The 26549-nt window shown below is 39.6% G+C and overlaps 1 protein-coding gene across 1 annotated transcript; it reads right to left on the bottom strand.

Annotated features, from left to right (window-relative positions):
• Positions 1 to 2790: 2790 nt before the first annotated feature.
• LOC113079248 (B-cell receptor CD22-like) lies at positions 2791 to 25868 on the bottom strand. The gene is made up of 11 exons (XM_026251471.1): positions 25816 to 25868; positions 19050 to 19118; positions 18611 to 18955; positions 16854 to 17102; positions 16528 to 16779; positions 16117 to 16374; positions 15776 to 16024; positions 15623 to 15698; positions 15317 to 15359; positions 3145 to 3231; positions 2791 to 3014 (listed from the first exon to the last, which is right to left on the bottom strand). Exons 1-11 carry the CDS (start codon positions 25832 to 25834, stop codon positions 2859 to 2861), a joined length of 1803 nt encoding a protein of 600 aa, XP_026107256.1. The 5' UTR covers positions 25835 to 25868; the 3' UTR covers positions 2791 to 2858.
• Positions 25869 to 26549: the final 681 nt, after the last annotated feature.

The following is a 26549-nucleotide window of genomic DNA, read 5'->3' as shown; positions in this document are numbered from 1 at the left end:
CATGACTATTAGGACTTGTACATTTACAACTTTAGAAAACACAACTATCTAAAGAAAGAAAAAAAAGTGTAAAAAAAAAAAGTGTTAAACTTTTAAAGGGTTAGTTTACCCCAAAATAAAATTTCTGTCATTAATTTCTCACCCTCATGTTGTTCCAAACTTGTAAGATCTTCGTTTATCTAAAAAAAACACAAATTAAGATAGTTTTGATGAAATCAGAGAGCTCTCTGACCATTAACGTTCTAGGATTTAAAACAAGTTAGGGCAATTGCTGTCTATGTATGGTCAGAGAGCTCTCAGATATCTTTTTTCCGATGTTTTCCAATGGTGAACTAAGGTCTAGCAGGTTTGGAACAACATAAGGGTGAGATATTAATGATGAAGGGTGAAATAGCCCTTAAAAACTCCTGAAAAACTTTGTTTTTATATGCATATCTGAAATCTCTAAACTAAAGGTTTTCACAAACAAAACAACATTAGCGCAGCTCCTCACTCCTCGCTCTCCGAACGGACCTTTGAAAAAAAAAATATATATGAACAATCAATGTGCCACTTTTTTTTTTTTATTCCCTTTTTCACAGATGTGTCAGGTTACCCTTTGGTGCCCCACATCAAGTCGATCTATATCAGGAGTTTCCTAAAACACTCCCAGCACTTCACATACAGGCTGTGCAAAATGTACATTTTGACAAACTTTTACCACTTTTGAAGTCATTTCCAGTGAGAAATTAGTATTGTACTAATTAAAAATTCTCTTTTTTTTTTTTGTAGATCATTAAACTATTACCTCATTAGTAGAGTTCACACTGCTTGATTTTCTTAGTCAGATCACAGCTCCTTTCAGACCGCATGACTATCTGGGGTATCGTTCAGACACTGCTGTGTTCACTCTGCATGATGGACAGGGGGTTACATATTGCATGACTTTTCAAGAAGAACAATCACTGACAACTCTGTCCTGTCTGCAAACTATGTTTCACAACAAAACACGTGATTGACATGTTTGACAGGTTAAGTGACATGATCAAGGGTTTCAGCTCTATATTATGGGACGAGGTGCGCGTCTGTTGATTTAACGCACTGCTGCCTTGCCTGGTCTTATTCCGGTCATGATTTTGTTTCAAGTGAACTATGTGTTTTATAACTACGGTCCCGGATGACTGCTCGCCGAAGAGTAAGAACAAAAGTGGAAGCATTTTGGAAGCTGTTTTCTTGCTGGCTTGCTTCGATTGTGTGGCAATCATGGCCCTTTTTTCATTCTTTTGATTTTGTTTTTCTCTCGCTGCAAATTGTAATTTATATTGAAAGTGAAAGTCATGACATTTGCCAAGTATGGTAACCCATACTTGGAATTGGTGCTCTGCATTTAACCCATCCAAGTGCACACACTCACAGCAGTGAGGAGTGAATACACACCAGGAGCAGTGGGCAGCTATATATCCAGTGCCTGGGGAGCAACTGGGGGTTCAGTGCCCTGCTCAAGGGCACTTCAGTTATGGGTACTGAGGGTGGAAGAGAGCGCTGTTCATTCACTCCCCTCCAACTACAACTGCTGCCAGCACAGAGACTCGAACTGGCGACCTTTAGGTAACTAGTCCAAGTCCCTAACCATTATGCCACAGCTGCCCCCATATTTGTATTTTTTTCCTTGTGCTTATTTTTGTGTGTATTGAATGTAATGTAATTTATTTAGGCTTAAATTTGTTTTGAGTTACAACGTGAGATTTGTTTGTGTATTCGGGGCTAGATAGTACAAGCTAATCGTTAGTGTTTATTGTTTGTTCTTTTTTTCCCTTTTTCCTCGTAAACAGCGTGAGGGGGGAAGTGTACACAGGAAGGTTTTAAATGCTGTCTAAAGGTGATCACGTTGAGTGCCGTGTTTCTTTGTCCTGATGTCACTAGAATGTGTGTGTGTGTGGGTATTAAGTGTGGTGTGTGAATTGAGGGTTACAGCAGGCCATCACCCTCCCTTAGGCTTTCTTTTGTATTTGTCTTTTTTTTTTTTTTTGTAAAGCGTTTCTTTGTGATCATGTGAAATCTGCGCCCTTGCTATTAATGTAATCATGGTTTACATTTGTTTTTGTTTTTTTTGTATTTGAATAAAACTACTATATGTCTCTCTGCTCACCCCTTTTTGGGAACGAACCTGTGCGCCCCCTGTTCTGGGGCTGGTAGTTTCTGGTATATATCGGGTGGCATAATCGAATGTTAGTGTAATATTTTGTGTTTCACACAATTGCCTACAGTGCCTGACACCTCTCGCCACATTTAAATCAACTGAATCATTTGCTTTGTAAAATGATTCACTGTTCTGAACACAGCTTGCAGAGGACCTCTGCTGGTCAAACACTTGTAAATAAAAGTAAAGACACAACCTGCGTTATGACAATACACTTTAATAAAAATGTAATATACAATATCTTTAAAAACACAGAATAGGCAAATTTTACATAATATGTTAGATGTTAAATTTAACATCCAATCAGATCTTACATGATTATATTAGTTTTCATATGTAGTTTTTGTGTTGTAATTTAAGATGGTTTTCATTCTAATTCGTGTAATAGGTTTATGCTTAAAATACAGTCAAATAAAATTTCAGCACGTAAGGCTTATCATTTGTAAGTCACTCTGTGATAGAAACAGTTTCTAAATTAATTTCTGTAAATCAAGACACTGTCAATCATTCAGGCTGGACCCACAGAGAAACAGAAAAGGCTGTAAAATGTTTTGCCACACGTCCCAAACACTATGGCCTGTCACGCTAAAAGAAAGAAAGTGATTTTGTGAATAACTTCATGACTAAATTATACACTTCAAATTTCTGGTCAGTATAAAAGGACTTGAATAACTTGATCTTAAACAGTGAATTGTATGCTGTGCACCATATACTTAGTCAGCAGACATTTGATATCAAGAGTGAAATCACTTACCATTACATTCTCATACACAGGCTCAGTCGACTCAACATCATAGTCATTAAGACTGTCATCATGAGCTCTGGAATAATTAATCTTTGCCATTAAAGATGGAAAAGAGAGAGAATATAGAAAACAATGACAAATAGTTGATAATTATAATGATATCTATAACAATAACCATATTTGTGTCCACACCAATGAACTGACTATAATGACAACTTACTATTACATTCTCATACAAACGTTCAGTCGTATCAACATCAGATGCTTTGTATCTGTCATCCTCAGGTCTGGAATGATCCATCTTTGACTTTGAAGAAGCAGAGATATTAGTAAAGATTAAATATGTAACCATTTTATAATAAACAACTCACAAATGCATTAGGACTTTCAGTGTTTTAGATACTACACTGCTCAAAAATGAAGGGAACACTTGATGTTTTCTTAACAAGGTTTGGGAGGAGTGCGTCAGATACTTTGCCTAATCAAAACCGGTTAAACACAATCAAGTTAATCAACACCATAGTATAAATACAGCTGACTTATCCATTGACGGTTTAGCAACATCCCTTCTACTGCGATAAGTAAACAGGGTCTGGTTCCAAGTGCAGGGAAATAACTCTTTAATAAACTGAAAAGGCCAACAAGGCAAAACAAAACAAATTAAGGAATGATTCCAGCCCGACTAGATCACAAACATAAACCAAGAAATACAAGTAACACTCAAAATACAAATACACAATACAGCCAGTCACAATTTTGAGTGAGACGAGAAAATATGCTCTGTGACAATGGAGAACATCTGTGTGTGTGTGTGTGAGTATGTGACCAGCTTTGTAGAGTTTTGGGAATGGAGTCAGGGAGATGTCGACCTCTGGTGGAGAGAGGACAAAATGCAGGGCCCAGACTCATGACACCTCCACCCACCCCAACTCCTCTCTTTGAGTTCATTTTGGGGTTCTCTAGTTTCTGACTATTACAGAGCTTTGAGCCCTTCACCGGACAGCACACCAAATACACATTATCATACTTAAATCCTCACAATTATATTCCTTCTTAGAGAAAAATGGTATATGTGAGGATTTCCAGTCAGGATTTAGACCGTATCATAGTACTGAAACTGCTCTCCTTAGAGTTACAAATGATCTGCTCTTATCATCTGATCGTGGGTGTATCTCTCTATTAGTTTTATTGGATCTTAGTGCTGCGTTTGACACAATTGACCACAACATTCTTTTGCATAGACTTGAACACTTTGTTGGCATCAGTGGAAGTGCATTAGCATGGTTTAAATCGTACTTATATGACCGCCATCAGTTCGTAGCAGTGAATGAAGATGTATCATATCGATCACAAGTGCAGTATGGAGTACCTCAAGGCTCAGTTCTAGGGCCGCTACTCTTCACGCTTTATATGTTACCCTTGGGAGATATCATCAGGAAACATGGTGTTAGCTTTCACTGTTATGCTGATGATACGCAGCTCTATATTTCCTCGCAGCCCGGTGAAACACACCAATTTGAAAAACTAATGGAATGCATAGTCGATATAAAAAGTTGGATGACGAGTAATTTCTTACTGCTAAATTCAGAAAAAACAGAGGTGTTAATCATAGGGCCTAAAAACTCTACTTGTAATAACCTAGAACACTGTCTAAGACTTGATGGTTGCTCTGTCAATTTTTCGTCATCAGTTAGGAACCTAGGTGTGCTACTTGATCGCAATCTTTCCTTAGAAAGCCACGTTTCTAGCATTTGTAAAACTGCATTTTTCCATCTCAAAAATATATCTAAATTACGGCCTATGCTCTCAATGTCAAATGCAGAAATGTTAATCCATGCATTTATGACTTCAAGGTTAGACTACTGTAATGCTTTATTGGGTGGTTGTTCTGCACGCTTGGTAAACAAACTACAGCTAGTCCAAAATGCAGCAGCAAGAGTTCTTACTAGAACCAGGAAGTATGACCATATTAGCCCGGTCCTGTCCACACTGCACTGGCTCCCTATCAAACATCGTATAGATTTTAAAATATTGCTTATTACTTATAAAGCCCTGAATGGTTTAGCACCTCAGTATTTGAATGAGCTCCTTTTACATTATACTCCTCTACGTCCGCTACGTTCTCAAAACTCAGGCAATTTGATAATACCTAGAATATCAAAATCAACTGCGGGCGGCAGATCCTTTTCCTATTTGGCGCCTAAACTCTGGAATAACCTACCTAATATTGTTCGGGAGGCAGACACACTCTTGCAGTTTAAATCTAGATTAAAGACCCATCTCTTTAACCTGGCATACACATAACATACTAATATGCTTTTAATATCCAAATCCGTTAAAGGATTTTTAGGCTGCATTAATTAGGTAAACTGGAACCGGAACACTTCACATAACACCGTACTTTCTACATCATTAGAAGAATGGCATCTACGCTAATATTTGTCTGTTTCTCTCTTGTTCCGAGGTCACCGTGGCCACCAGATCCAGTCTGTGTCCAGATCAGAGGGTCACTGCAGTCACCCGGATCCAGTACGTATCCAGACCAGATGGTGGATCAGCACCTAGAAAGGACCTCTACATCCCTGAAAGACTGCGGAGACCAGGACAACTAGAGCCCCAGATACAGATCCCCTGTAAAGACCTTGTCTCAGAGGAGCACCAGGACAAGACCACAGGAAACAGATGATTCTTCTGCACAATCTGACTTTGCTGCAGCCTGGAATTGAACTACTGGTTTCGTCTGGTCAGAGGAGAACTGGCCCCCCAACTGAGCCTGGTTTCTCCCAAGGTTTTTTTCTCCATTCTGTCACCGATGGAGTTTCGGTTCCTTGCCGCTGTCGCCTCTGGCTTGCTTAGTTGGGGTCACTTCATCTACAGCGATATCGTTGACTTGATTGCAAATTAAAACAGACACTATTTCAACTGAACAGAGATGACATCAATTAATTCAATGATGAACTGCCTTTAACTATCATTTTGCATTATTGAGACACTGTTTTCCAAATGAATGTTGTTCAGTGCTTTGGCGCAATGTATTTTGTTTAAAGCACTATATAAATAAAGGTGATTGATACTTCAGCTAATTATACTGTATGTAAGCGTGAATTCGTGGAAACATAGTATAACACCAAGTCAGTAAAACTTCAGGGATGTCAATCTGTCTAATTACGCTGGGCATACACTAGATGATATTCAAATTTTAACCCATTTTAAAGCCGTGGGAGACTACAGACATGAAGACAGTTTCAACCAATTTTTAGCCTTAGTAAGGTGTGATGAGTCAACTGTCTCACCCCTAATTATCATTGGCACCCTGTCCTAAATCGCCGCCCTTCACCAGACTCCTGACAGGAGTGGCGGCATGTTATGGGGCACACCTGATGGAAATGGAGCCTCATGACCCCCGCTGTTGAAAAGCTCCTCGGGAGACCGGTCTCTTCCCCATCCATGCACACTGGTGTCCTCATGGGTTTGGGAAGGGTGCGCTGAGGGACTCCCGTGCCACCCTAGAGAAGTGAGCCGCTGGACCCGCGATCCAGATGACAACCGTACTCGTTTACATGGCCATCAGCCCAGGAGGTTATGCTGTCTATCAGCGGCGGACTGGCCATCAGGAGAACCGGGACATTTCCCGGTGGCCTGACGGTTATTCTGGCCTGCCGGCTGCCACTGTGCAGTTGATAAGGCTGATGTGCAATAGGCTGTTATGCAACTGCAAATTAATTGACGGTCTTATGAATCTACGAATCAGGCGATCGTGGAGTGATATGAACCCACTACATGACCAAACATCAGCGAAGCACTGCCTAATTGGCTATATCCAGAGGCAGGCTTTATCTTAGAAAATCGCACAAAAAATGGAGCGCAAAGGAGGAGCAGAGAGGGAAAGGAGAAAAGCCCTGGCCACAGACGCAGCAAATTGCTGTAAAATCTCAGCCATTTTCACCAGTAAGGGAGCAGGTCGGTCAGAATTACATTTATATTTACTATGGTTCACTGAAAAAAACTAACTTTTCAGTTTAGCACACACGGTTCGACGCGCACTGGGACCGCTGTTCAACTTAAATCTGACAAAGCATCTGTAATATGGTTTAAATAAATAACACGTAAAACAAACAGGGTTCAGATAATATGTTTCTGTTGATGCATGCGCATTCTGGATTCCCAGACATTACAACAACAGCGATGAAAAAAACCTCTACAAATTATCATCCACTCTTGTTCAATACTAATACGAACACTGTATCAGTGCATTCTCTTAAAGTGACAGTCTTTATATTAATCGAACAGCAACAACCAAGAAATCACTCACTGCTCTTGATTAAAAAGCTTTTTTTATTATTAAATAAAGAATAATTTTTAATTTATAGTCCAAAATGCAATGCTGTTTTACATTTGATTACTTAAATTTCTGTAACTAAAAACTAATGCAAGACCTAACTAAAAAAAAACCTGAAAGTCAGTTTATTTTATTTGTATCTTTACTCTATTGTATTTATTTGTGCTGTTGCTTGTAGTTAGAATATTCTTAATAATATGATAATATATATTTTTTGAAAGTATAGTTTTTCCATAAACATAACATATACAACTATACCGAAACCGTGACTCTAAAACCGTGAAACAAACCGAACTGTGAAAAAGTTGAACTGTTCCACCCTAATATTTAAATAATCATTTGGCAGATGGAAGCTTTCATTCAAAGCAACTTACAATAGATAAAATCTATTTAAAAAAATATATATTACAAATGTATATAATGATAGATGTTTTAAAAGAGCATCTTAATGATAAACTACCACACTGTTTTACATATGAAGATACAGTATTTTTTTAGTGCCAAAATTGACCAGAAACTGATTTTCTATTTCTAGCCTACAATATGTAGCCTAGTGTACAATGCTTATTTATTTTGAAGGTGATGAAAGAAGAAACAGTAGCACTAGTGTTACGTAGCACTAGTGCTGCTAGTGCTCCTGCTGTTTAACAAGAGAGGGTGGACAGTTCAGCTTTTGAGTCAGAGCAGGAACCTTCAGCTAAAGTTTTAGCTAGGAGCAAAACTAAACATGCTGGCTATACTCTTAGAAAAATATGTGCTTTTATGATTTATAAGGTCATCAGTAGTAGGACTGTGATCATTCGGACATACAATTGATGGCTGCATAATTAATATTATTGAAAATGCTTATTTGATATTGCAGAGAAACGCAATGTGCAGAGCGAGAGAGAGGGGGATTAAGGGAAAGATGATAGAGACAGTGAATGCCTTGATACTTCTTGATATTTGATTTGATAATTTTGCCCGTCCACAGTCTAAGGATTTTGATTTATTTTTTTAAGTATAATCCAATTCAAACGACTGAAAGAGCCAAAGGGTTTAGCAGTCTGGTGGACACATGAATTGGGCGGTGGTGACTGCAGCAACAGAGGTGGCCTGGGGTGGAGTCAAATTCCCGGTCTGATTTACTGTCCCAGTCCGCCACTGCTGTCTATCCCCTGCAAGCCTCGCGGCCAGTGAGGAGGATGAAGCCGCTAAAAGAAGCTGCCGCCCCTTGCGCCCAAACAGAAGAGGCAGGGCAAGGCAGGGCTAGGCAAATAAGACAAGACAGTCACCAAGCAAGGCATTGCATGACATACAACAGTCTGACCAAAGATGGAGCATGAGAGGAACTAAAATAGGGGAGAGATAATGAGGAAAGAGTGGCTACAGGTGTGACAGAACACAGATAATTAAGGATAATGAGTGGGAGAGGGGAAAACACCACACTGAGAGCAGGACACAAGAGCTGCCAAAATATAACCCATGTGCTCAGAGACAAGGAACACAGGCACCAAGACAAAAACACTACAACTCAGACCTAAGTCATGACATAATTTGGCAAAAAGTTAAATAAAAATTGACAAGCCTCGAATTCGGCCACACACCCTGATTATTCGAGGACACAGATCTAGCTTAAAATCAGCCTTAAAATCGTCTAGTGTATATCTCTCTCATCTGTCTCATGAATATACTAAAACTTTGATTTAAGTATCCTTGACTTACACAGCAAAATCTCCAGTGTTAATTTAACACTGAGTGTGGAATGGTGACAAACAAATTGTTATTTTCTTGGTTGGTGATTTTGCTTGCTAACATCAGGTGTCTTCAATAATGGTCAATCATAACTCAATTAACTTCTTAATTATCTCATTAACTTCAACTCTGCTTCAGTGTTACTTTTAACACTGCTTCAGAGTTTATATGAGTCCACACTCAGAGTGTTAAATTAACACTGGGGATTTTGCTGTGTATACTTACAAAAAGGTAAAATATACTTAAGCTATATCTAGAATCTGTGTTTTAATTATTATATGGTAGAGAGTGCTAGTACACATCTTCTTCACAGAATAAAAAAAAAAAAAAAAGTGAAGAAAAAAGAAACAACATATAACTAACATGTGTAACACGATTATCAAAACAGCATCAAAACTATAACGTCATGGAATAAAATGTTGATGGCTGAAGAGGTAATGGAAGAGCAATGGATGGTGTTTACTTATTGAATGAATCAGCTTTATATATATATATATATATATATATATATATATATATATATATACAATTATTTTTAATATATATTATTTTTTAAAATCTTTTTTTGCAATTACTTGTACTTTTACTTTCAATACTTAAGTATTGAAGTACAGTGTTCCTGTAGCTCAGTGGTAGAACATTGAGTTAGCAAGTGCAAGGTTGGGGAGTCGATTCCCAGGGAACACATTAGGAGAAAATTGTTAGCCTGAATGCAATGTAAGTCGCGTCTACTAAATGCATAAAATAAATATCACATACTTTAAGACTTTTACTCAAGTACAGAGGTGGGTAATCCAGGGGCCAAAGAGTAAGTCCTGCCATATTTTTGCTCCACCCATGAACTCAGCAGCCGATTTCATCAGAGGAGAAAACAAGTCATTCCTCATGTTATGACTTGGACTTTTTTACATATATGGACAATATTATTATTCCTTTTAATAGTAATTAGCGGCCCACCTGCAATACATCGTAAGAAGTAACTATTGTCTATATCGGAGGTACAGAACACATAAAATACATTATAAAAACATTCTGTCTCCTCAGTGGACGTATTTTCAATGTCTGCAAAGACATAAAAATATGTCCACTGGATGTAACTTTGCCCAGTGATTAGGTTGATGTTAAAATACGCAATATAGTAATTTTCACGTAATAGTTCCTTTAAAAACAAAAATTTTAAATACATGTGAAAAGTTACTTCATGCTAACGTATTAAGGTATAATTAGCACTGGATTTATTTAACATGCATTATGTACTATGTTTTGAGTTCAGTGTAAAATTAATGGAGTAAAGAAGTTAATATACAAGACTTGGTATGTCCTTGCCCATGGTTACGAGTCATCCAAAATAAAAAAAAAATTATGATATTCGGGTCGCGGTCGTTCGGGTCGTTTGAAATTAAGATGCCAATTAAACCTTTGTAATACTAGACACAATTTTGAAATACATAGGCCTAAACTTTATTGGCTGAATAACTGGCGCGGAGATGACGCACAAGCTCAGTCTGCAGGTAGAGGTGGAGGCGCCAAGAGTGAAAGTGAAAGTGACGTGACATTCAGCCAAGTATGGTGACCCATACTCAGAATTTGTGCTCTGCATTTAACCCATCCGAAGTGCACACACACAGAGCAGTGACCACACACACTGTGAGCACACACCCGGAGCAGTGGGCAGCCATTTATGCTGCGGCGCCCGGGGAGCAGTTGGGGGTTCGATGCCTTGCTCAAGGGCACCTAAGTCGTGGTATTGAAGGTGGAGAGAGAACTGTACATGCACTCTCCCCACCCACAATTCCTGCCGGCCCGGGACTCGAACTCACAACCTTTCAATTGGGAGTCTGACTCTCTAACCATTAGGCCACGACTTCCCAGAAAAGGTGAAGACGTTGTTTTTTGGTAAAAAATGATTTTGACGACTTCATTAAGTTTTGTTTTATAGAAAACTCTTTTTAAAAGATTTTCGTTTTGTATAAATTGTATGTTAATTTTGATCAATGTTTTATCAGTCAATTGCCCATATTTTATAAATAAGAAGCAAATATATAGCAGACAATGTAATGAGGCGCTGACACGATCACTTGAATTGCATGTGAACTGGAAGGCACCGAAACTCAGCTTGTGCCTCACAGATTTGAGAAATAAAGGCTATATATTACAGAAAGCTTGAAATGTCTACTGTTCAACTAAAATATTAAAACCAAAATAAATAGGCTACTCTCTGATTATGTAATCCATATGAAATGTGCATTTCTCTCTGGCGTTCATGGCGAGTCTACATCGTCAACTTCATCTTTGCAGTGACACAGAAAAACACCAGTTTTTTACTAAACAATAAATGTCTCCCTGTATATTTTTGAACCAGCAGGCCATTCTGGGTTGAGCAAGACCCCACGGAATGAACGAGCTGAGCATAATATATGGAGCATCACTGTCTGCTGAACAGAAATATAAAAATAGACAGCCAGACTAGACTATTTTAGAACAAATTATGAGCTTATTGACAATTTTTTTTTAAAAAATTCTTGACAAAATTAGAATATATTAAGGATTTGGTTTGCCTAGTTCCTACGTCTATGGCCCAATGACGCTATGATGAGTATTTACTACTTTTAAAAAATGTGGTTCAGGAAGTGGGTGGGGTAAAATATTTTATTTTCCTTTTTTTGCGGTCTGAGTTGTGGGCGGGGTAAATAGGTTAACATGACTATTTATGTTGTGACAACTTGTGATATTAAGTTATTATTTTAAGTCGGGTGGACTTTAGTCCCTGTTTGTTAAGTGCTTGCGATAAGTTGCCTTATTTTTTTAAGTTGACGCAATTTTTTTTTTTTTTTTTTTTTTTTTACAGTGCTGCCAACATGGGCACTATTTTCTCTAATACATTAGAAGCTGTTGCCCCCATCAAATTGAAAAAGGTTAGAGAAAAACGTACTGTGCCATGGTATAACAGTAATACTCACTCTCTCAAGAAAGTAACTCGTAGTCTTGAATGCAAATGGAGAAAAAACTAACTTGGAAGTTTTTAGAATTGCTTGGAAAAACAGTATGTCCAGCTATAGACAAGTTCTAAAAACTGCTAGGGCAGAGCATATACACAAACTCATAGAAAATAACCAAAAAAAAAACAAGGTTTTTATTTAGCACAGTGGCTAAATTAACAAATAACCAGATGGCCACTTGATTCAAATATTCCATCAATGTATAATAGTAATGACTTTATGAATTTCTTCACTGATAAAATATAACAATAGAAATACAATAGCGAATGTAGATTCTACAGCATCTAACACTTCAGTTTCATCCATCGCACCCAAAGATTAACTGCAGTTCTTTACAACTATAGGACAGGAAGAGCTAAATAAACTTATCACTGTTTCTAAACCAACAACATGTTTATTAGATCCTGTACCCACTAAATTACTGAAAGAGTTGTTACCTGTAGCCGAAGAACAGCTTATTAATATTATTAATTCGTCGTTATCTTTAGGCCACATCCCAAATCCATTTAAACTGGTGGTTATTAAGCCTCTTAAGAAACCAAAACTAGATCCTAGTGAACTGGCAAATTATAGGCCTATTTCAAATCTTCCATTTATATCAAAAATTTTGTTGTGTCTGCTCAGTTGAGCTCCATCCTGCAAAAAAATGATATGTATGAAGAATTTCAGTCAGGTTTCAGGCCCCACTATAGCACAGAAACTGCACTTGTTAAAATTACAAATGACCTGCTTCTTGTGTCAGATTAAGGCTGCATCTCATTGCTAGTTTTACTTGATCTTAGTGCTGTGTTCGACACCATAAATCATGACATACTCATAGATAGATTACACAAAATATTCAGGTATTCAAGGGCAGGCTCAAAGATAGGTTTAGATCCTACCTGTCTGAGCGCTACCATTTTGATTATTTAAATGGAGAGTCATCTCATTTATCACCAGTAAAATATGGAGTTCCACGAGGATCCATCCTAGGTCCCCTTCTATTTTTAATATACATGTAGCCCCTTGGTATTATTATTAGAAAATACTGGATTAGTTTTCACTGTTATGAAGATGATACTCAGCTATATATCTCAACAAGACCAGGTGAAACTTCTAAATTATATAAGCTAACAGAGTGTGTTAAAAATTTAAAAGATTGGATGACCAATTATTTTCTCCTATTCAATTTCTCCTAGTTGCTAATTGTAATTAAAGATTACAATTAGCAACTAGTCAGATGTACTGTTACTTCCTCTACAGTAAAAAAAAAATCTGGGTGTTATATTAGACAGCAACTTGTCTTTTGAAAACCAAATTTCCCATGTTACAAAAACTGCATTCTTCCATCCTAGAAACATTGCCAAGCTACGAAACGTTATCTTTTTTCTGATGTAGAAAAGCTATTTCATGCATTCATGCATGCATTCAACTTGAATTGATTGAGACTGATTACACATATTAATCAGAGCTGGTCATGCTGAAAGGCTTCCCATAGCATTTTCTGACGCAGCGCCTCGTTCCCTTCGGGGAACCACGGTTACATATATAACCTGGAATGTTAGGGTTCACACAAAACTTTTTTGTGTGAACCCAGAAAAGGATTTCTGGTAAGTCGTGGCCTAATGGTTAGAGAGTCGGACTCCCAATTGAAAGGTTGTGAGTTTGAGTCCCGGGCCGGCAGGGGGGTGTGCATGTACAGTTCTCTCTCCACCTACAATACCACGACTTAGGTGCCCTTGAGCAAGGCATCGAACCCCCAACTGCTCCCCGGGCGCCGCAGCATAAATGGATGCCCACTGCTCTGGGTGTGTGTGTGTTCACTGCTCTGTGTGTGTGCACTTCGGATGGGTTTAATGCAGAGCACAAATTCTGAGTATGGTTCACCATACTTGGCTGAATGTCACGCCACTTCACTTCACTTCACTTCAAACAAGGGGAGTCCGATCTTAGTTATTATGCCACCCGCAGTTGGAACCAGCTTCCAGAAGAGATCAGTTGGCTGGGAGCCATATCACCCTGGAGCCCAAGACCGGTTGGCCACTGAAGCTAAGCAGGGCTGAACCTGGTCAGTACCTGGATGGGAGACCTCCTGGGAAAACTAGGTTGCTGCTGGAAGAGGTGCTAGTGAGGCCAGCAGGGGGTGCTCCTCCTGTAGTCTGTGTGTCCTAGCATCCCAGTATAGTGACGGGGACACTATACTGTCAACAAGCTCTGTCCTTCGGATGAGACATTAAACCGAGGTCCTGACTCTCTGTGGTCATTAAAAATCCCAGGATGTCTTTCAAAAAGAGTAGAGGTGTGACCTCGGCATCTTGGCTAAATTCACTTATTGGCCTCTAACGATCATGGCCTCCTAACAATCCCCGTATCTGCCGATTGGCTTCATCACTCTGTGTCCTCTCCACCAGTAAGCTGCTGTGTGGTGGGCATTCTGGCACAATATGGTTCTCATCACATCATCCAGGTGAATGCTGCACAAATGACTTAAGCTGTTAACTTTGTTAATATGGCTGACACTCCCTCTGAGTTTTAAACAAACCAATATCCTGGAGTAATTCCTGTACTCAAACAGTACATTGACTGAACTGCAGTGAAGAGAGAACTGAAGATGAACACCGAGCCGAGCCAGATAACTGAGAGCTGGGACTGAGAGCTCTCAGACTAAATCTAAAATATCTTAAACAGTGTTCCAAAGATAAACAGAGGTCTCAAGGGTTTGGAATGGCATGAGGATGAGTTATTAATAACCTCATTTAGATTTTTTCAATGAACTAACCTTTTAAGATGTCCTAAAAGATGGATGAGCTCAACTGGTTTCCAGGTCATAGAATAGAGGAGCGAGGAAATGAGGAGGTATACTGAAAAGCACCCCTGGGGTCTTTTATAACAACAGTGACCTGAGGGTACCTGCATAGTTTCATGACAGCACCATCTAGTGGTCAGGAGATATGAAAAATTGCTTTTTTTTTTTTTTTTTTTAATCCAGTCGACACGTGAGATCATACATGATCACAGTGATATCACACCAATATCATACGCTGATACTCACAGTGTGAGTACTATGTGAACTTATAGTGAATTCAAAATGTTGTGCCGGTTGAGAGGCAGTTCAAACATAGGTCACCCACGGGAACATACTATATCCTGTTCCTTAGCACTATCACAGTGACATCACATGGTGAGCTCACAGTATAAGTACATACCATATATATATATATATATATATATATACACATACATACAGATACACACACACACACACAGAGGTTTTTTTTTTTTTTGAGCAGTGCAGTTCATTTTGTAATGAGACTATTGAAAATTTAAGTAAATTTGCTCACCTGAATTTTAAGATTGTCTTTTATCCTTTTCCCCCTGTTTCTCCTTAAAGGCAACAAATGTGTTAAATAAAAGAGTATAAAATTACTGCATTGTATTAAAACAATATTGGACTCACAATATTGGAAATTCATTTCTATGATGGGATCATATTTCTTTGCATTATTCACATTTTATTTCAAAGAAAAAAAAGTTATCCAACAAGTTAAATATATTTGTAGAAAGCTAAACTAACAACTTCATTTTTCTTTTACTGAGGGTGATAAATTAGGTTAAGTACCGTCAATCAACTACTGCACACATCTTACCAAATCAGCAACACTGTGATGAGAACTGAAGCTCCACAAACCACTCCAATGGATATGTACAATATCATCAGACGTCCTGCAACAGAGACAAGAGTAAAACACCTGAACAGATCCATTTGCTTCACTTTAGAAAAAGTAAATGAGCTGCTCTACCTTTAACAGTGACAGTAACAGCATCTGATCTCTGAGATCCCTTTTGATTGTGAGCTTCACAGTAGAAGCGTCCACTCTGTAGTGCACTGAAACTCTGTCCAGATCCAACAGAGGAGATTTGATTCTCCTTAAACCAGCTGAAGTTCAGAGCAGGAGGGTTTGAATCACTGCTGCAGATCAGAGTCACTGAATCTCCCTCCACTATTTCAGCAGATCCATTTATGAACACTGAGACATTCCTGGGAAGATCTAGAACATTCATAAAATTAGCAATTAAAAATAAATAAATAAATAAATAAATAAATAAATAAATAAATGTTACTGAACCGTCATTAACTCACACATGACATTTAAAGTCACAGCATCAGAGTATTTCTCTCCATGTTTATTTCTGGACTTGCACTTGTATTTTCCACTGTCATCAGAGCTTATGTTTGAAATGCTGTAGATTCTTCCAGATCCTACAATCATTCTTCCTTTAAACCAGCTGAAGTTCAGAGCAGGAGGGTTTGAATCACTGCTGCAGATCAGAGTCACTGAATCTCCTTCCACTATTTCACCAGATGGACTGATGGACACTGAGACACTCCTTGGTGGATCTAATAAAACCAAAAATAAAATACATAGAAGAATAAGAAAAAAAGTGCACTGTTGAGACCTTTGAGGCTTTGGTTATTATTTTGGTCTGAAATTGATAATTATACAGATGATAAAACAATTATTCAATATTGTGCATTTTATAATGTACTTACACATGACATTTAAAGTCACAGCAGAGTATTTCTTTCCATGTTTATTACTGGACTTGCACTTGTATTCTCCACTGTGATTAGAGCTGATCTTTGAGATGCTGTAGATTCTTCCAGATCCTACAATCTTTCTTCCTTTAAGCCAGTTGATTTCTGCAGGAGGATTTGAATCACTGCTGCAGATCAGAGTCACTGAATCTCCCTCCACTATTTCACCAGATGGACTGATGGACACTGAGACTCTCTTTGGTGAATCTAAAGTGAACAAACATGACAAGTTTCAAACATAAACATAAGTTAATAAATAAAACTAATGAATCTGTTCTCACAGGTGACATTGAGCTGAACAGCAGGAGAGATGTAAATGTGTCCCTGTACACCACAGCTGTATCTGCCTGCATCCTCTCTTCTGACTGACTGCAGCAGGAGTTGATTGTTTCTGTCTCCTCTCTCAGTTAATGGCTGTGAGTTTCTGTACCAGATGAATGTTGCTCTGTCAGTCAGATCACAGCTGCTTTTACATGTCAGACGGACTGAATCTCCCTCTGTCACTGTCTCAGGAGACTCCACCTGAAGATCTGAACACAACACACACATTATATCTATAGTGCTGCTGTCATACACAGATTATTATTCAACATAATGCACAGAAGAAGAGTGAAACCTCATCATAGTTCGAATTACAGGGACAGAAATATCAGTTTTTATTTGTATATATGGTCCAAGGTTTATAATCGTTAACAAAAACGAACAAAAAATCCCCCCTGGAAACTAGGTGGGAAAAATATTGTCGTTAACTGAAATAAAAATAAAAACAAGGCATATATATTACAAAAAAGGAAATACTAATACTGTAATGTGTGTTTGGCAAAACTAACTCATATAAAATGAAATTATACATTAAATGTCCTTAGTTTTCGTCTTTGTCAAGGTCTTTTATTTTTTAAAGCTATTTAAAACACGCAGCGTATTCGTTCAGCAGTATCTCCTTTCCCTGCTCTCCCTCCATCTCTCTGTCACTCATGCGTCTCTCTCGCGCGCACACACACACAGCCCCTCCCCTCCATGCACACCGCGTCTCCAGACAACAAGTGTGCGTTCGACGTTGCAAGCAAGTTCTCTAAAGGTTGGTATCTCTACCTCATGAACACCTTTACACAATCACACGTTAAAAAGTGGTATAAAAAAAAAAAATACATTCTGAATATAATTTTGTCAGTGTGTTAATGTCGACCCGAGAAGCAATTGATTTTTCTTTAGAAAGTCAACTAGTCGCAAGTTTGAGGTAAAATGCACTCTTTGGTTTTGGTTGTCAATGTCAAAACACTACACAAGCAGTGATTCAAATATTAAATAATGTTATGTCATTTTTTTTTACTTACACACTGATTGTTTGCTGCTTTAATCCAGATCGAGTAAGCTATTGACTGTATAGGGTCAATTTAGTATAGGGTGTGGAAATTGTACAGCTGTGACATTTGTATAGGGTGTGAATTATGTATAGAAGATGCGACTAAAACTAACACTAAAACTAAGCATTTTCAAAAATCCCACTTTAAAAACTAATTAAAAATAAACTGAATTTAAAAACAAACATAACATCAGTGAAACCTGTGGAAACATAAAAAGAACCAAGTAGCCTAGGCTAAATAGTTACTTGTATTTGAATTTGTTTTTAATTGGTTATTATTGTTTTACATTCTATTATTTCATATTTTTAGTTTGATAAATGTAGTTTAATCTGAGAACCCTAATACTCTCTTAATGAAACTAACATTTGATTTTATTCACAGAGACACTATGAGGAAAAGGAAAGGGCATACAGACAAAAGAGTAAGCAGGTCTTATGGAGGTAAGACCCGACCCTCTAATGTACTGTATAATAATTGACTACTGTCGCATGTTTAATAATTGCCTTTTGTCACATGTTTAGACCTTGTATGTGTGTTGCACAACACATGTTGCAATTGGTGATAACGGTGGGGATTGATATGGGAGTGGACCATGATGTTCATAGAATAAGTGAAGGAGCAGCACCCCCCAATTATGGTGGGGTAATTCGCACTCTGAACCTCATCAAATGTACCTGTGACAGTAAGAGTCACTCCTGGATAACCTTTCCATTTTCCGTCTGTTACATTAGTTGTGAATCTGAAACAGTACATGTGTGAATCCTTCTGTGTCACGTGACTCAGTCTGATGGTGCAGTTTTTCTGTTTATCTCCCAAATACTGAAGCCTCTGACTATATTCAGGGTCCTCAGACAGATCTAGAGGCTCTACATTCTTTACATGGTTTTTGGTCCAGAACACTTTAATGATTTGATATCCAGTAGGGTATGCATAAGTGCAGCTCATTATCACTGATGAGTTCTTTAGTGCACAGATGTGTGGATGTATGTAACTCACACCCCATTCAGCACTAGAAATTCCTGAAACACAGAATTCATATAGTGAACAAAATATCAGCAGCTGAAAGATGGTAGCGAAATGCTTCAGTGTTTCTAAAATGTTGCAGAGACTCACCGTGAATCAAGATCAGAAACATCAGAGGAAGAGGAGGAGCCATTCTGACTGACATCAGCATAGCAATACCTACAACAACAAAAATCAACAGTGGCATATTTAAGCTGTAATGAACCAGTTTCATTCATGATTTAAATATTCTGAGACCATTTTAAAGTTTTCTTCATTTGTAATTCATAAAGAACAATATAATTATCATTGTCAGTCTAGATGCTGATGTCTTTTGAGGTTTAGTCAGACTCAGTGTGACTGGTTTAGAAACACTCTGGTTAAACTGTTAAGCTAACAGGATCTCACCTTCTTCTTCCTGTCCAGTGCAAATCAACAGACAAACGCTGGCATTTTATTCTCTCTCTGTTTTTATTTTACTACCATTCTCAACACTTTAAAACAAAGACAGAGAGAGGATAAAATGCCAGCATTTATTTTCCTTATACATGAGACAAAAACACATTTATTTTTGTTTTGTTTCCTATTCACTGGTCAATTCTCTTAGACCAACATGCGAAACATGCCATTGCATGCAATCTCCTGCCCCCCACCACCAAAAAAAATAAAATAAAATAAAATAAATGTAATAAAATAATTAGGTTAGGTTAGATTATTGTAATGGTTTATTGGGTAGTTGTTCTGCACGCTTAGTAAACAAACTACAGCTAGTCCAAAATGTAGCAGCAAGAGTTCTAACTAGAACCAGGAAGTATGACCATATTAACCCTGTCCTGTCAACACTGCACTGGCTCTCTATCAAACATCGTATAGAGACAGGCGGGGAACAATCAATTAACACAAACAAGGAGGAAGGTGACCAAATAAAGGAAAGTGAGACCTCTAGTGGACACCCAGGGATACACAGACCAGACACTGTGACAGAGCTCCTTTTGTAATGATTCAACAACCAGTGAAACACAGGGAGACGAGAGATCCAATCGCAGGTATATTTAATAGAGGTAATCCAAAATCGTAGTCAAACATGCCATGGGTCAAAACCAGAATACAGTCCAAACAAACAAAATAACAAAACAAGGAAGGGAACAGGAAGGGAAGGAATCGGAAAGGGAACTCAGAATATGAGAATGAGGATTCTCGGGGAACGAGAAGACTGGCACATAGAAGGGTAAGGACTCCATACAAACAACAGGGAAATACAGGTATTTATAAGGAGACTAATGACAATAGATTGCCTGCACCTGGTGCAATTAACTGGAATGCAATTACTGTGAAGACAGGACCAGACTAGAGGAATTATAGTGCCTAGTGTGAAGTGCCTAAGGAGAAGTGAGCTCACAAGTGGACACCCAGGGAAACAGAGACTGACAGCGTGACATTACCCCCTCCTCCACGGAGCAGCTGCCAGATGCTCCACCCGAAACCTAAGGGAAAACCAACAGACAAAGAAACTAGGAGGGAGGTGGAACGGCGGAGGACTAGGGGGAGGGACGGAGGGCCAGATAACATGGTACACAGAGACAGGAGGTCCAGGTAGAATGGGGAAACAAAGACAAGACAACAAGGTAAAATGGGGAGACAGAGACAAGAGAAGTGCCACACAAAACAAGGAGTCCAGGAGGGTGGTGGACCGGCGGAGGATAAGGGGGAGGGACTAGAGTTGTCACATTCGCGAACGAAACGATTCTTTTGAACGGCTCATAAACATGAATGATGGGAGCGAAGTCACGGCTGGAGGGGAGCCGTTCTTTCTATCTTTATTTTTTCCTATGCGTGTTTCACACAGATGCACACAAATGAGCTCCTCCGCGAGACAGAACAGTTATAGGGGAGGGGCGCACCCAGCGCAGGCCAACCCTTTATAGCGTGATGATATTAGTTATTAGTTGTGCTCGCATTCTTCACGTGAGTACTCCAGTGGAAAAAAAAACCCTGCGTGCCTCTGTCATTGGGTAGGAGCGGAGCCATTACGTGTGCACGCTGCCGTCACATGCTTACTCCAGTTAAAAAAAATAAAAATAAATTAGTATGTAGTATGTAGACATTTCCATTTTATTTATTCTAATTTTATCTACTTTAAATATTTTTTGTTTTCTATCAAAATGTTACATGTGATAACAATGCTCTTGTGTGTAAGTGTTTGTAGTAAAAGCTGTTTTGCGCAGAAATTCATTGCAGCCGGCTTTGTTTTTGATGTTTATTCGTGAGTAGGTATTGTATGAATAACATAAGTCAACGTAGCTTTACACACACACACACAAACACACTTTGTACTAAAGGTAAATCCAAAATAGTGATGTCACTGTCTAAGCAGAGGGATTTGTGCAACCCTATGGAATATAGTCCACACATGACAAATGAGGTAATAATCAATGTTTCAGAATAATTCAAACTCCGATATTGGTGTGTGATATCTGAGATTTAATTATTTGACTACAAATCTCACCTCATCATTCCTCCCAGTGATTATTTCCAGGATAAACTCAGATGCCCCCAAGCTTGCTTCTTAAAACTGACTAAATATTTAAAAATAGTTCCTTTGAACGGCTCTTTGAAAGGAGCGGGTCGCGAAGATCCGGATCCTCTCAAAGAGCCATAAATCCCACCACTAGGAGGGACGGAGGGCCAGGTCCTAGAGGGGAACGGAACGACAGACACAGACTAGAAACCCAGGAAGGAGGTGGACTGACGGAGGATCAGGGGGAGGGATGGAGGGCCAGGTCCAAAAGAGGAAACAGGCAGAACAAAAACACAAAAACATAAGTCCATGAAGGACATGACGTGATGCCCACCAGGGCGGAGCAGAAGACCACCACAACCGTGTGGTGAGGGTGGAAGCCCCCCAGGGCGGAGCAGAAGACCACCACTTCCTCCTGGTCGAGACCGGAGTCTCCCAGGATGGAGCAGAAGACCACCACCACCATGTGGTCAAGGCAGAAGCCCCCCAGGGCGGAGCAGAAGACCACCATAACTATGTGTTCAGGGTGGAAGCCCCCCAGGGCGGAGCAGATGACCACCACAGCAGGGTGGTCGGGACGGATGCCCCCTAGGGTGGAACAGAAGACAACCACATCTTTGTGGTCGAGGCCGGAATCCCCCAGGGTGGAGCAGAAGACCACCACAGCCGTGAGGTCAGGGCGGAAGCCACCCAGGGCGGAGCATAAGACCACCACATCCTTGTGGTCGAGGCCCGGGATCCCCCAGGGCGGAGCAGAAAACCACCACAGCCATGTGGTCAGGGCGGAAGCCCCCCAGGGCGGAGCAGAAGACCACCATATCTGTGCGGCCAGACCAACGGGAGGACGAAACTCTGGTAATCCCATGGTGTTTATACTGGAATCCAGAGGATCGGTGCTGACTTGACTTTGCTCATGAAGATTATTGGTGACTTGCATTTGTTCATGAAGATCCCCGGTGACTTGACTCAGTCCTTGAAGATCCCCGGTGACTTGACTCAGTCCTTGAAGATCACCAGTGACTTGACTCAGTCCTTGAAGATGACCAGTGACTTGACTCTGTCCTTGAAGATCACCAGTGACTTGACTCTTTCCTTGAAGATCACCACTGACTTGACTCTGTACTTGAAGATCACCAGTGACTTGACTCTTTCCTTGAAGATCACCACTGACTTGACTCTGTACTTGAAGATCACCAGTGACTTGACTCTGTCCTTGAAGATCACCAGTGACTTGACTTGACTCTGAAAGGTCAACCGTGATTAGCCTTGTCTCTGGAAAATCCATGGTGACTAACCCTGACTCTGTAGGGTCAATGGTGACTAACCCTGACTCCGGAAGGTCAACAGTGACTAACCTTGACTCTGGAGGGTCAATGGTGACTAATCCTGTCTCCGGAAGGTCAACAGTGACTAACCCTGACTCTGGAAGGTCCATGAGCACCTGACTCGACTTTGGAGGGTCCACAAGCACCTGACTCGACTCTGGAGGGTCAACCGGAACCTGACTCAACTCTGGAAAGTCAATGAGCACCTGACTCGACTCTGGATGGTCAACAGGAGCCTGACTTGACTCTGGACAGTCAACTGGAATTTGACTCAACTCTGGAAGGTCGACAGGAACTATCCCTGACTCTGGAAGGTCAACTATAACTTACCCTGACTCTGGAAGGTCGACGGTGACTAACCCTGACTCTGGAGGGTCGATGAACACCTGACTCGACTCTGGAGGGTCAACTGGAACCTGACTCAACTCTGATAGGTCAACTGGAATCTGACTCAACTCTGGAGGGTCAACGGGAACCTGACTTGACTCTGGACAGTCCACTGGAATTTGACTTGACTCTGGAAGGTCGACAGGAACTAGCCCTGACTCTGGAAGGTCAACAGTAACTAACCCTGACTCTGGAAGGTCGACGGTGACCAACCCTGATTCTGGAGGGTCCATGAACACCTGACTCGACTCTGGAGGGTCAACCGGAACCTGACTCAACTCTGGAAAGTCAACGGGTACCTGACTCGACTCTGGAAGGTCCACTGAAGTCGCCATCCTCTGCAGTGGCTCCGGGCTGGCGGCCGTCTTGTGCAGTGTCGTTGGGTTGGTGGCCATCTTGTACTGTGGCACTGGCTCAGCAGACGTGACGTGAACAGTTTTGGGAATCTCTAGGATCTTTGACAGCATGGAGAAATAATCCAAAAACGTCTTTGCGGCCATCTTGGGCGTTGGCGCTGAGCTGGTGGGCATCTTGCACCGTGGCGCTGGACTGGTGACCACTTTGTGCTGTGGTGCTGTGCTGGCGTCCATCTTGCCTCGTGGCACTGGGTTGGCGGCCATGCTTCGCAGCGGCGCTGGCTCAGCCGATTTGCGCCTCCTCTCCTGTCTATGTCCATGATGGGGAAACGGCGGCTCCCATCTGAACCCCGGGTCAACGGGAGGCCACAGTGGAGATCGGTGCCGGACCTCCTCTCGATTACTCACTCCTGAGCCGCTGTTACCTCTGGCTTGCTTAGTTGGGGTCACTTCATCTACAGCGATATCGTTGACATGATTGCAAATAAATGCACAGACACTATTTAACTGAAAAGAGATGACATCACTGAATTCAATGATGAACTGACTTTATCATTTTGTATTATTGACACACTGTTTTCCTAATGAATGTTGTTCAGTTGCTTTAACGCAATGTATATTGTTTAAAGTGCTATATAAATAAAGGTGACTTGACTTGACTAAAATAATTCACTCCATAAAGTTTGACCAAAATTAAATGTCTTTCCAGCTGAAGACCAATTTAAACAAATTAAGTTTTAAAGACAAATAGAGTTTAAACCGCAGCAGTATTTAGACTACTCACTAAGCTGCCAGATTCTATATATATATATATATATATATATATATATATATATATATATATATATATAGAATCTGGCAGCTTAGTGAGTATATATATTAGTGGTGGGCAGTTATTGGCGTTAACATGCTGCGTTAACGGGAGACTCTTATCGGGCGATAAAAATAATATCGCCGTTAATCAATTCTCAAAGTTGTGTTAAGAGCAGGGTCTATACTAGGCAAGTTATGATGACTTTCACCTTGAAATTTTAGCGTGGATGTATACCTAGCTGAATCTGTATGGGGCGAGAGCGAGTCTGCAGACCTGTGTGTATACCTACTGTGAAATTACCACATCAAATGTGACATGCTAACATGGATGCAGCTGAAGCCACCGGGTTTGCTTCAGGGAAATTGTTATTATTTTTTTTTAAAGAAGCTTTCTCGACAAGACACCCGCTTGTTTCACACATAATCCATCTGCAGTGCATATGCAGTCCGTGTGTGTTTCGTATGTGGTGCTGAAACAGCACGGACTGATACTCATTGTGCTTTCACACAGAACACGTTTGCAGTCCGCTACTCGGTACGTGAACGATCACTGCTGTAACACACTGACGGACCGCAACCGCATGAACGCTGGAATCCGTTAACATGGGTGCGTAAAAAAAAATGCAACACATACACCCTACAGACAGAGTATGTGTGAAACAGGCGTAAGGTTATTTGCACTTTGTGCAATGTGGAATTCGTTTACAGCTTTCTCAAGCAGTTTTTGATGCATTTTGGAAACAGGAGATGAGTCCCTGGTCTAATGCACCACCCATTCTCAAAGACAACATTACTTTTAGTCATTATTTTATTTGGATAGCACACATATTCTGAATGCCTTTGGCAGAATTCAAATGAGCCATTTTAATCTAGATCAATTCCAAGATTACAGTGAGATTAATCTATATTAAAATTAATCTATGCCCACCACAAAAATACACACACGCACGTGCATTGTGTCCATATCACCAAACTCCATATCTGTGACAGCTTCACCTTTTTCTTTTATAAAAGAAATATATATATATATATATATATATATATATATATATATATATATATATATATATATATATATATATATATATTCACTGTTAAAAACATATTAAGAGTTCTCACTGTCACAAAACCAAAGTTCAAGCTTTCAGTTTAGAGATTCAATACATACTTAACTAATGTTTTAATGGAAGTCACTTCGGTTCTACTGTGTTCTTATGAAACCCAACAGAAGTTACAACAGAGTGATAATGGAAGTTTTACTTTGATGTCAGAGTTTACAAACAAAACAAATAAACAACAGCAAAAACATTTAGCTACATTTAAGAAAGTTCTGAACTACTGTAGGTGTTTAACAAAAAATTACTTTGCCTTTTGATGTTAAACCTTAGAGTGAGTTATATCCTTTAACACAAACACACAAAAGATATGTGATGATGATGATGATGAATCTGAAGAAAGATAATGAAAGAAGCTCTTACCTGTTTCACCAACACTCATGACCAGTGATAGCACTACAAATGATCAGGATGAAAGCAGCACTGTGGTTTTCACACTCTCATGTTATGCACACATATTATATTTTAATATGTGGTTATGACACTTCACCTTCTGCAGATAGTTGCAACAATTGGCCATCATCACAGTGATGCTATTAGACTAAAGGCATAAAACAGAAGTTAAATCTTACATCAGTCCTTAAAATGAAAAACCTTGCATCAGGCCAAATAATGTTTTCAAACCTATGCATATATTTCCAATGAACCAAGAAAATAATGACTTGATTTTGCATTTGATCATTTTTGCCTAATTAATAGTAATTTGGTATTTAAAAAGGAACGGCTTTAAAACATGCTGATGAATCAGGAACACTAAAATATTACAGCTCCTTCCTATTTATTTATTTATTCATTTATTTATAATAAGTCCCCTATGTCAGTTTAGTTGCTCTAAAGATATCCACAGGGCCTGTACAAAAACTCACACTTATACTTACTTGCATGACATGTTTCCTGTATTTGGCCCAAGTGTTCAAGCGAGTGTGAAGACCACAAGTGTGTGTGTGTGTGTGTGTGTGTGTGTGTGTGTGTGACTTCTGGCTACTTGATGGAACACACTTATAATGTTGTAAAAATGCAAGCGTTGACAGAGCTTTATTTTGATTTACAATATGTAAAATTTTAAAATAAACATAGAAATGTCTGTTCAGGAGTTC

Source organism: Carassius auratus, unplaced genomic scaffold (genome assembly GCF_003368295.1).
Source record: "Carassius auratus strain Wakin unplaced genomic scaffold, ASM336829v1 scaf_tig00027515, whole genome shotgun sequence".
NCBI lineage: Eukaryota > Metazoa > Chordata > Actinopteri > Cypriniformes > Cyprinidae > Carassius > Carassius auratus.
Note: the sequence above shows the minus strand (reverse complement) of the source record. Positions and strands in the feature narration are given on the sequence as shown.

Coding starts and splice junctions, on each gene's coding strand:
- LOC113079248 (XM_026251471.1), bottom strand. Junction 16,780..16,853: donor TGTTCAGCTCAATGTCACCT/GTGAGAACAGAT, acceptor TGTTCACTTTAG/ATTCACCAAAGAGAGTCTCA. Junction 16,375..16,527: donor TGTGACTTTAAATGTCATGT/GTAAGTACATTA, acceptor TGGTTTTATTAG/ATCCACCAAGGAGTGTCTCA.